Genomic DNA, 12,184 nt, shown 5'->3' with positions numbered 1-12,184 from the left:
TAATGGGTCGGAATGGTTAGCTCACGATAGGACCCACTTACAGGCTTGGAAAGAAAGGAACAGCTTTCGGTGTAGGGCACCGTTGGTAGGCTCCAAGCTGGTGGAAGCTCTTGGGGTCACGGTGGAAGGGTAGTTTACTAACTCAGAAATAGTTTACTTACGGGGCTATGAAGGGCCAAATGTGTGCCTGCCTCAGAGGCAGATATCTAGAAATAGAAAAGGTAAAGTCAGGGCTGACTGATAGCAGGGGCTTCACCTGAAAGGAATAAAATCAATTCAGGAAATGGACCAGGGTTGTACTTTACCTACTTTGAGAGTGGGCAAAGAGACAAATACCAGTATCTCCTAAAAAAGTAAAGCTCATACATAGTGGACAATAAACAGATGAAGAAGTAGAGATAAGGCATTTGTTGCACCAAAAAACAGGTATTCAGAGAGGATCAGCGAGAAAGCACTGACACAATATGTGCTATGAGTGGTCTGTGTTCTCCATCTTTCTCGGATGGCCTAGGTGGCCACTCTCAAGATGCTAGACATAACGGGATTAGAGTAAAGATGAGCGGCTGAAGATTTTTATGGATCTTCACTGGCTGCATCTGAAATGTCGAGAAAACATTTAGTTGGGTGCTTAGTGGCTGGCTCGGTTTTTAAGTATGGGACAGCATTCTGAGTGCCGTGATACATTTCAAAACTCTGATGAGCTTGTATCGTTATTGTATGACGCACAAGAAGAGCAACGTAACTCCATGACTCCCTGCAAGTAAATGCTTGATAGCTCTGCTGACTTGCATGTTGCGGATGACTGGAACTACCAAATGCTCTGCTAGTCCTGACAGTTTTCATCTATACTGCAATGAGCCCTTGTTGCACATTCCAAAAACCAGTAAAAGGACTTTCTTTTTAGTTCAAGTGTAAGCGTACAACCTCTTGTATACTTTTAGGTATACTTCTTCTGTGGGCTTCCAGCTATTTCATTTGTTAGGTTTAGTGTCATTTAAAAATCCTTGCTTGCTAGTGGTCAGTCATGCCTCATTGTCCCTCCTTCTTCTGTGTAGAAGCAGGGATCAACTACTGTTTAATTACATCTTATGCTGTTTATTTGGTCTGTAGGAAACTTTATTTTACATTTGTTTTCTGCTCCTGTCCAGGGAAGCTTACCTTTTCATTTGAAGAACATTCTTCCTCTGAGCTTAGCTTTAAACAAGGCTATAAATCGGGCTGTTATATTGGTCACATTTGGTCTTTGTGGGCTCTCTGCACACCCTCTCAGCTGCCTGGCACCTGCCCTTCCTTTTCACAGATTTTCTTTACCAAGTGTGTCTGCTTGTGTGCAGAGAGCAAGGGCAGAGGATCACTTGTAATTGCTTATAGCCTAGGCCCCCAGCTCTACCAGGATTCCGCAATCCTTAGAGACAGTGCACACTTCTGCTCCATACTGGGATCCCACTTGCAGCTCCATCAGTCCGCTGCAGTTCACACACGCCAAGCCCTAAGCCGTGCCAGTGCCAGAACACCACATGCTGTTTGCCAGAGCACCTCAGTTCTTGCAGTCAGTACACTCTGCTGCTCCAGTACTGGGACCTCGAGCGCAGCTCCATCAGTGCACCTCAGTTCACACATTCCAAGCCCTCAGCTGTGCCAGTGCCAGGAGCCCCACAAGCGCTGTCTGCCAGAGCACCTCAGTTCTTGCAGTAAATACACTCTGCTGCTCCAATACTGGGACCTCGGATGCAGCCCCATCAGTGCACCGCAGTTCACACACTCCAAGCCCACAGGTGTGCCAGGAGCCCCACACACGCTGTCTGCCAGAGCACCTCAGTTTCTGAGCTTAGCTGTAAATAAGGCTGTAAATCAAGCTGTTATCCTGGTCATATCTGGTCTGCCTGCCTGTGGTCCCTGGTACTGAGAGCAGGGGAGAATGGCTTGTAATTGCTTATAGCCTAGCAGCCCAGGGCTTCTTACATCAAGGTCTGCAGCAAAATTTCCAGTTTTATCTGCACACCACAAAATAGTTTTCATGAACTTTGGAATAAACAGTGACTGCTTGACCTTTCCTGCTTTCTTAGTCAGATGTGCCTGACCTTTCCTAATTAAGTAATTCAGTGGCGCTGTAAATTAACCGGCTACCTCCACTTTTGTCCCAACATACAGGACAGGAACGTTCTTCTATCCCGAGGCCCCGCCACCAGATGTAACCTGATGTCACCTAGGAAACCTTTGTAAGGCCTCACTGCTCTTGCAGCTCTGCTACCCACATGAAGCTCAGCCAAAGTACCTCCTTCCAAGCATTCAGTGCTACTGCTCTTCAAGTGCCGGGACCCCTCACCCAGCTCTACAAGGGTTCCGCAATCCTTAGAGACAGTGCCCACTTCCACTCTATACTGGGATCCCACTCACAGCTCCATCAGTGCACCTCCGTTCACACACTCCAAGCCCTCAGCTGTGACAGTGCCAGAACCCCACATGTCTGCTAGAGCACCTCTGTTCTTACAGTCAGTACACACTGCTGTTCCAGTACTGGGATCTCGGGCGCAGCTCCATCAGTGCACCTCAGTTCACGCACTCCAAGCCCCTCAGCCATGCCCGTGCCAGAACCTCACACACTCTGTCTGCCAGAGCACCTCAGTTCTTACAGTCAGTACACTCTGCTGTTCCAGTACTGTGAACTTGGGCGCAGCTCCATCAGCGCACCTCAGTTCTACCCTGGGGAGGTCACCTTCCTTGCTATACCGGGACCATACTCACATACAGTTCCGTTATAGCAGCCCAATTTGAATATTCAGTCCCACTGCCAAGCCAATACTGGACTCAAAAGGAAGGGCAAAACACAGCTGAGCCAGTGCACTTCAAGTCTAACATCTAACGCCACTGTTGATGAGAACCAGCACAGCCCCACCAGAATCCATCAATTCTAACATTCAGTGCATGTCTCTTCTCAGTACTAAGGCTCACACACACGCCCTTCAGGACTCCTCGCTTCTGTGTTTCAGAGGCAATGCCACTCCCATACTGGGCCCCACTCGCTTCTTCTCCAGGGCACCTCCAGGCTAACACTGGGCAACACTGGCACGCCAATACTAGGTTCCACACTTAGCTCCATCAACATACCTCACTTCTGACCTTGTGTGCCTGTTACTATTCCAATACTGCACCCACATACAACTCTGTCAATGCACCTCAACCCTAACCTGCCGCGCCCCATTATTCCAATACCAGGAATTACACAGTGCTCCATTTCTCATCCATCACCCGCTGCCTTTCTGTTATTCCAGCAGTGGGCCAGGACACAGCTCTGTCTATACCCCCAATCCTGATCTGAAGTGCCCCAATATAGCTGTATTGGGGCTCACATACAACTCTGCTAATGCACCTCCTGCTGTTCTGCAGTGCCCCCTGCTGTTTCACACTCTGACTTCTGAGGACATGGGGGAGCCAATTAAATCTATTCTTAGCTGCATCTTTATTTGGGAGGTGCTGTTACACCTATCTCACTCCGTTCTTTCTTTTACTCTGTTTACTCTCAATGTTTTCTTTCTCTCCCACGTTTCTCTTTCCATCTCTTAAAATCCACACGTTTACAGTTTTGCTCTTTCTTTCAACATTTTATTTCTATTCCTCTCCCTTTTTTTTATTTCCCTCTTCCTCTTGCAAACTCCTCTTTCAAACTCACAAAAACGTGATTATGTCTTTCCTTGTTCCATTCCTCTCTTTTTTTCTTCATCAGGCGTTCATTCTTTCACTATTTTTTTTCTCTTCCCTTCATTCTTTCTTTGTCTTTTTTATTTGCTTTCCTTTGACTCGGTATGCGTTTTATTTTTTAAAGATCTTTTTTCCTTCCTCTCTGTGGTGTTTTTCTTATCTTTATCTGTCAATTCATGTTTTAGTGTAAATCCCTATTTTTCCCCTCTGTATGTGGAAGCCACAAGTTACTTGTCGGGGCCACAAGTTACTTGTCGGGACCCAAAGTGTCAAAGTGGTTTTCCCATTCTGTGTCTGTGGGAAATGTGTCAGTACATACATGCCCTGGTTCTTTCACTGCTTGTTTCTCTCACCATCTATGTTTTCCCTAATATTCATTTTTCTCTTTCTTTTCACACTTTTCATTATTTTTTCCTCTTTATCTTCCATTTGCTAGCTTTCTTCCCTTTTTTCTTTTGTCTTATACATTTGCTCTATTTCTTCTCTTAGTTGTGTTTTCATTTTCTTGTTCTTTCTTTCCCTTCTTTATTTGCGACCCCTTCTCTTTCTTCCTTTTGTCTTTTGTATTCCTCTCGCTTCTCTTTTTCTGCCCTATCCGCTTTCTCTCCTGAGGCCTAGATAGCAATGGAGTAACAGGTGCAGTGGCACCAGGTTCCACAGACCTACGGGCCTCACTCAACTCTAATTACTGCTGTATGTTCTTATCATAATTGCAGTCAAACATCTTCCTTTCTTACTCCAGGGCCCAACACACCATTAATACAACACTTGTCCTCTTCATCTTTACTCCCAACTCCGTCTTTCCTTTCAACCTCCAATCCGTCGCAAATGATATTTTTGTTATGGCGTTTTGAGCATTACACTCCAATGCCAAAAGGTTATTTCCGATAAAGGATTATATGATAATTGTTTGTGTTGTATGATAGAAGAAGGTAAATGGAAGTGCTTTAGTTAAATCCTGGACCACTGGAATTACATGGCAGGAAAAGACGAAACTAGGACGCTGGGTTTACCTATTTATGTGGCAAGAAAAGTCCAGTTATGAATTTACAATGCCAACAGCTCTAACTCAAGAAAATTCAAGACCTATTGCATTGCAAATGCTTGTTTTTGGTTTGTGAATGATACAAATTGGCGTAAACTCACTGTAATGAAAGACCACTCGGTGTAAATGTTGCAAACGCTTTGAACAAATGAGCACGCCGTAATCCCCTGAAACAGTGATACGCAACCAAAATGGCTGACGCTGCAAGTCCCCTGCCATGTGCTCTCACCTTGCGTGATCCATTGTCCTTGTTAACATGAGCCGTGCAGCACAACAATAACTCTAGGATGGGCTGCAGTATTATTTTCTCATCAGTGCTCAATACAATTAAAACTAGAAAAGTGAGATCTTCCTCCAGGCAACGGGGTGTAAGAGCCAGCCCCGCGCGGATGGTGGAAGACATGGAAGGACCTCTGACAGTGGCGCGTATCCCACAATACAACAAACGCTAAAAGACTTATTCAGGTGTGTGCTAAAAACTAACTTGGGAAATCATGTATTGCATTTACAAAAATGCATATGAGACTAAACTCACAATCACAACAGGAATAAACCCCTCCCCAACACAGCATCACATATTCGAAATGAACATTAAAAATAAAACCAAAATCTCAGCTACTTGCCGAATCTAACCAGCCCAAACACAAGGCAAATCGGCATAGGAAAACTTTGAGTAAAGCCAAAAATAATCTGCCCCAAGGCCCAAGAACTATTCTACGCAACATCTTGGACACTGACATCAATCCGTGAGAACTAAATTACAAAGGCAAAGACTGTCTCAGAATCCTTTACCATTAGAGAAGGTATTAAGTTCATGCCGGAAAGTAAGTACAGTGGGAGCCAACACTGGAAAGAAGGATAGACCATTCCAAAGCAAGAGAACATGAAGAAGGTGAGGGGAGGCTGCAAATGTAAGCAATGACCTGCTGAGGCAACATAGATTCATCTGCTGTACTCCTTTGATGTTGTGTTGTCCACATGGCTGGACAGAGAAGCTCTGTTTAACATGTTCTGCTATAGTTGGACTGAGAGTACATCTATCAGGAGCAGGGAAACAATATTAGTAAGTTGCAAGTAAGCTCAGTTAGTAAGCTCAAGATAGCTGGCTAAAATGAACATCTTAGAAATTATGGGATACTTTCTCTCTCGTGTGGTGTTGGAAGATGTGCTAACTTGTGGGACAAAAGCAGACAGGACAGACAGTACACGATTTGTGTAACTGAAGTGTCAATCAACCCCACTGGGTTTTGTTTGCCTCATATAAGCTGCCAATACACTCTAGAGGCAAAGCAGCCCACCTTAAAAAGTATGCCAGCCTCAAAGGGGAGCCGGTGAAGCAAAGGAGGAACAGACAATGCTGAGCCACACACTCCCTCTTATCCACCTAATCACTCCACCCAAATGAGGACTAAACAGATTGTGAAGCATAAACATAGAGTAGGTTTTCTTACACGCCTGCTTAGTTTAGTAACTCCAGTGCTTTTTTAATAAATAAATAAGCGAAGGGTCAAAAATGTTTTCTTCGGAGAGCCCCTCTGGTGGTAGGGAATGCCAGGGTTGCCAAATTCCAAGTTTTGATTCCACTTCATGTGTGTTCTTCCACCACCCACCCCTTCCTGTTCTTTATGTCCTTCTTATGGGTTCCTTTTCATCTCTGCTTTCTCGTCTTTGTCACTGTTTTCCCATCATTCTCTCCCTTCTTCCTATTCTGACTGTCTCACCTGCAGTGCGCCAAAGTCTGATGGTGAAGAATATGTCCTTGTCCTCAAATATGAGTGGTGGCACCCACCACCTGGAAGCACCGGCACAAATCAAGCACTGTGTTCCTCGATCCCAAGCTCAGTCGTGCGGAAAACTCAGCGCTGGCGCACATCACCTCTGCCCAGCCGGTAGGAAGCTCAGCACGGTAAGTGGTTGCTGCTCACATCTGTAAGACCTGCAGGTCCAGTGTGTGCATCCTGAGGAGGTGCGCACAGCCTTTAACCCTGCTGAGCGAACACTTTAATGGGCTCCTCTGTCATCCAGTATAAAAGTGCACTGACTACATTTACTACCAGTAGATCTTGCAGGCCATGCAAAGGACTGCCATGGGATGTATGCCAGAATAGTGTTAGCTTCAGGTGTATGCTTTCCATTATTAAATCAAATTTGGCATTGTTTTTTAAACAATATTTTCTGTCAGACATGATTGTTTTTTCAATGTTCTTCTCCTACACTCTGCAAGCATGCCTTATTTCTGGACCAATCCATTCTTCAACAAACCTGCATCAACATGATACAAAGGAAACCCCAAATCTACCTTTCCAAAATGAGTCCTATAAGACCCTATATACAACCACAAGACATCACCAGCCTACCCCTCACGCACAACTCATTGATTCACAAATCTGAAATAAACGAATATGCATGGTTCCAAAACCTAAACTGCATCAAAGCAAACTGTATACTAACAACATGATCTTAGAAACCATATTACACAATAGTGGAAATGAATCTTCTTGCAACATAGGCATATTAAAAGGAAAAAAATAATTTAATTAGAGTTGATGACTATTTTTGCCCAAAAAATGACATTTTTCTACATAGGTGCGTTATTGGAGCTGATAACTGTGCAACGTTCCTTGATAACAAAAAAACACCAGGATAACGTGGCACTCATTAAGTCCATCCCGGGGCCCTGCCACAAATTAGGCACTCTCAAATATAGCACCAAATTTTCAGTTTTATCTATATATACACAACTTTCTTTATTTCACATGTAGTCTCACAGATTAGTTAAATCTCGCTTTGATAGGCGGCTATATTAATTCAGTGCCGTCGATGACATCACTACAATGTCTGCATCTGAGCCAAGCAAAGTTCCAGCCTTCATGGTCTTCCCTTTTATTGGCAAAGGATTTTCGTGAAATCATGGTTTACACATTATAGTTCCTACTTTACAAGGCTCAAAATTTCCTTTCTCAAAAACGCCCCAATACTGTAATAACAGATTTATGATTTTAATAGCTAATTTTGTTTAGGGTATTCTCTCTTTTTGTTGTGTGACCGTTCTTTAAATACAGTGAAATAATAGTCCTAATAAAATAAATATTACAATATATTTAAGATGTCTTTGAAAAGCGCATAACAAGTGGACGATTTATGAGAAGAAATTTTATTTAGCTGGTGTGTAATATAGCATCCACCACTTAAAATCATCGTACATTAAAAGTTTGCTTTTATCAATGTGTGTTGTACAAATTAATGTACTAATAGTTTACCACTGTTTGTTGCAGTACTTAATGTCCATCAGATCTTCCCATTTGGTTTTGACTTGAGCCTGTTCATTAAAGATTTAGGCGGTCATTCTGACTGCGCCGCCCGCCATGCGGTCACCGCCATTTGCCCGCTCCGCAGTCAAAAGACCGCGGAGGCCATTCTGGCTTTCCCGCTGGGCCGGCGGGCGCCCGCCAAAGGTGAGCCCGCCGGCCAAGCGGGAAAGGCCCTGCAATGTGTTGCAGGGGTGCGACGGGTGCAGTTGCACCCGTCGCGATTTTCACTGTCTGCTAAGCAGACAGTAAAAATCATGCTGGGGCCGTGTTAGGGGGCCCCTGCACTGCCCATGCCAGTGGCATGGACAGTGCAGGGGCCCCCAGGGGCCCCACGACACCCGTTCCCGCCATCCTGTTCCTGGCGGAAAAAAACGCCAGGAACAGGATGGCGGGAAGGGGGTCGGAATCTCCATGGCGGCAAACCGCCGGATCCCCTTTTCTGACCGCGGCGGTCAAAATGGGCAGGAAAGCACCGCCAGCCTGTTGGCGGTGCTTTCCGTCGTTCACGGGCCTGGCGGATTTTACCGCCAGGGTCGGAATGACCCCCTTAGTATGTAACCTCTTATATTGCATCCCAACAAAACAAATCAGTCTGCTCTGGGGTTTATAATTTACTCACAAATTATTCAGATTAGTCAATATCCTCATCAGTTTATGTTGCAACTGAACGTGTGTTAAAATAAACAAGCCAAGATCTTTCTTTTTCAGTTAACTTGTGAAGTCTGTAAAAATAGAGCAGGTGAAAACACATCTCTGATTTCTGTAACATTTACAGCTTTCAATCTTTGACCAAAAGCATGGGTAAGAGCTGATGTTTAATGTGTTCTATAAGATGGGTATCATGCCATGGTCATTCCTAATTCTCACATCCTTGAGGCACTTCTACTAACCAATCCCAACTGACGCCAAAGTCTCTTGGACATCTCCTAAAATGTGTAAACCTCAGTAAACCTCAAGTAGCAAGAGAGGGACATCACAGTTCTCAGGTGTGTGCACAGGTGGTAATTAGGGCCTCTGCAAAGGAGGGACCCTCCTCTGTGGGATGTGGTGCGGTTGGACTGCACCCAATGGAGTTCCTGCAATCGTCTTGCACATGATGACTCGCATCGATAAAACAGGGTGGAGTTGGATCCAAAGGGAGGATAGAGACGAGCACAGGACAGCATAGGTCAGGGAATTGGGAGTCAAAAAAAGGGAGCAGGACACTGGTTGTAACCGGGCACTGCTAAGGGGCAGACAGCAGTAAATCAAAGCAGACATAGTACATATTAGTGGTGTAACGTCTGAATTGCAAAAAGACAAGAAAGCACGACTACATACCAGTCCTGCACAGCATTGAAAGATTCTTCATTGGTGATGTCGTACATCAGAATAAAGCCCATGGCTCCTCGGTAATATGCAGTAGTGATCGTCCTGTACCTCTCCTGACCTGCCGTGTCCTGAAAAAGAAACAAAATTCAAGTAAGTGGGATTTATGATGTGTATCTGCTCCCAAAACAAATGCATTAACAAACATGAAACTAATAATGTTATCTCTGGGAGCAAGCTAACTTTGTACAAAACAAAACAAAAAAAACTCAGTAGTCTGCAGACATTGCTGAAAAAAAGATAAAGGTGAATCTTGGATAAATATGTGATTTACATGATTCACTATCAAAGTTAGTACCAGGCAGAAATAACTTAACTTAGGGCCTGATTTAGAGTTTGGGCTGGTTTACTCCTTTACAAACAGAACAGATAAGTCATCTGCCTTACATGGATGATGTCCTATGGTACTTGTAATGTCCCCAAGTTGATCTTAAATGCACTAACTTATTTTGAGATTGAGAAACCTTAGACTTTCAAAAAGTAAAACATCTTTCTTGGAGAAACCACCACTGCTCCCTGTGGGGAATTAAGCAACATTGGTAATGGATCACATGGCTCCTCATCCAATTCTCCTCAGTTCTTCAAGTTTTAATTGTCAACAGAAATTCAACAGCTTATTCTCCAACTGTCTTTGCAGTACTTAAAGCCTCAATATATCTACAGTGCTTACATCTGCAGTAAATTCACATATGATTTAAAATCCACTTACACCTAAGTTTCAGATGTGTTGACCCTGTTTATGATTAATTAGAACTTGATTCTCGTTTTTTTCATTCCTTTCTTGAGAAATTGTTTCTAAGCTGAATTGTTTTACTGAATAAACAAAACAGGAAGACACGTGTCGCGGTCGTCAAGGAACTGAGCAACACTCGCTAATTCTGGAGAAAAAAATATTTGGCAGGACGTTGTTAGCTTGCGGTTCCTGTGAGTGTCTTGTGATGATCACTTGTGGCCGAACAAGGACAAAAACAAACTAATATGATGTGAAATAATTCCTTGAGACAGTCGCACAGGTTTAGGGATGCTGTCACGGTCACTCTTTGTTCTAAGTTGCATTTAAGTGAAGTGTATCTGTTCTGATGTCAACCTCATTCTTGTTCTACAAGAGATTTGAGCTGCATCTCTCCTTTACAGCAGTTGTAAGGCTGTAGTACCAGTGTCAGAATCTACCGGTTCCTGAGGCGAGTACCTGTTCCAGCAAGGCTATACTTACCCTGTCATCGACCATGTTTCAAAAAAAGCAAGTAGTCTGCAGCTTCTGTGTTAGTATTGATAACATTAATTGGCAAAATGCAGGGTCTGGGCCAGTAATTGATCTTACAACTCTAATGTAAAGATTTTGTAGTCAATACGTCATAGTCTGGTATAATTCTTATAAAACTTGACATACATTTATAGCAAGTTTTTCACATTCAACCCAGTTCTGTTTAGACCTTATTTAACTAAGAATGTAGTGGTTACTCTTGCTTTGTCAGGTAGCAGAAGGATTTTAGGAGCTCAGACGTCCAACGAGGCTGCATCCTATGAATACTGTACAAGGTGCATTAGGCATCGGAATTAATTAACATTTGGTATTGGATGGACAGACTATGGATTATGATGTTAGGACCAGGAGACAAGCTTGTCTATAGGTTCAAAGCAATGGTGACTGACCAGTGTCAGGAAAGAGATGGAGACGCAGATGGATGTGAGGGTCTTTGAAAATACTGGAGCATGCTAGATATCAAGAGACAAAGGGCCAAATAAAAATGTCATAATGATTATGTATGTGTGAAACCAAAATACAGTATTTATTGAAGTATTATTAAGGATGAACCACAGTCCATACTGGAAATAAAATGCAATCAGTTGTAACAGTTTATTCAGTCCATCTCACCTTGCTCATTTATTTAGCACAGCCTACGGCACCGCACTTTTGGCAGAACTCAATCTAGGGCCCAAACAAATGACTTTCAATGACAGAGCTTCAACCAGGTCTAAGGCTCACTAAATTCTTACTAGCTAACTAGGTACCCCATCAATACCTGCTGGGATCATTGTTGCCTGCTAAGCTATCTTTAGAGGCACAAGGAGCATTCTGCCTTACTTAAGATTAAAGTAAATAAACCCAACATGGGTCCAGGTGAGTTAACTCCAGATGTTTTGGATAACCACCATGTAAATGTGTTTTATTTATATTCATTGTATGTAAATGCAACTTATATGAATATCCTGAAAGTCTTGCTCTCCAGGGCCTACTCTGGATAACCCTAGTTTGAAGTGAATAAGGACACCTTAGCAAGCTATGTTTCCCCTATTTTCTTTCACTTTCTTAAAAGGAGCCACATTATTAATTGAATGAAGATAACCCATATTCACTAACTATTCCAGATTTTATTCCATTCACCTTCAGAAATTACCAAACTTTTTCAACTGGAAGTTGATGCCACAAAGCTCTTTACATTAATAGCAGATCCATAGGTATTCGATTCTTGAAGCTGTGCCAATCTGCTCGTCCAATTCACCGACCTTCAACCACCTTCTCATATTTACAAGGAGGCAACCTTTCTTGGACCCAGGCCACATCCAGGCTTCTCCATCTCTCTCCTGCTGGAGCTTTCAAATGCTTACTGAGTGGTACAGGGATGTCTTGTGCCGAATCATATGTCTGATCTATCGATGGATGTCAAAGATAAAGTTACTCTTATATAGTTATATATTAATGAGTGTCATGCACCTGTAAACATGTCTAGTTTTACTTAGTTGAGATCTTTCAGGCGTA

The 12,184-nt window shown here is 43.3% G+C and overlaps 1 protein-coding gene across 2 annotated transcripts in view; it reads right to left on the bottom strand.

Moving 5' to 3' along the window:
* The window catches only part of RAB3A (RAB3A, member RAS oncogene family), a 122,916-nt gene that overhangs the window by 33,066 nt on the left and 77,666 nt on the right, over positions 1-12,184 (bottom strand). For both annotated transcript variants that reach the window (XM_069216582.1, XM_069216583.1), the window contains exon 3: positions 9,376-9,494. In XM_069216582.1, coding sequence (XP_069072683.1) covers positions 9,376-9,494 — 119 coding nt within the window. The remainder of the gene's footprint in view (positions 1-9,375; positions 9,495-12,184) is intronic.

The sequence above is a fragment of the Pleurodeles waltl genome, chromosome 12, assembly GCF_031143425.1.
Source record: "Pleurodeles waltl isolate 20211129_DDA chromosome 12, aPleWal1.hap1.20221129, whole genome shotgun sequence".
Taxonomy (NCBI): Eukaryota; Metazoa; Chordata; class Amphibia; order Caudata; family Salamandridae; genus Pleurodeles; species Pleurodeles waltl.
Note: the sequence above shows the minus strand (reverse complement) of the source record. Positions and strands in the feature narration are given on the sequence as shown.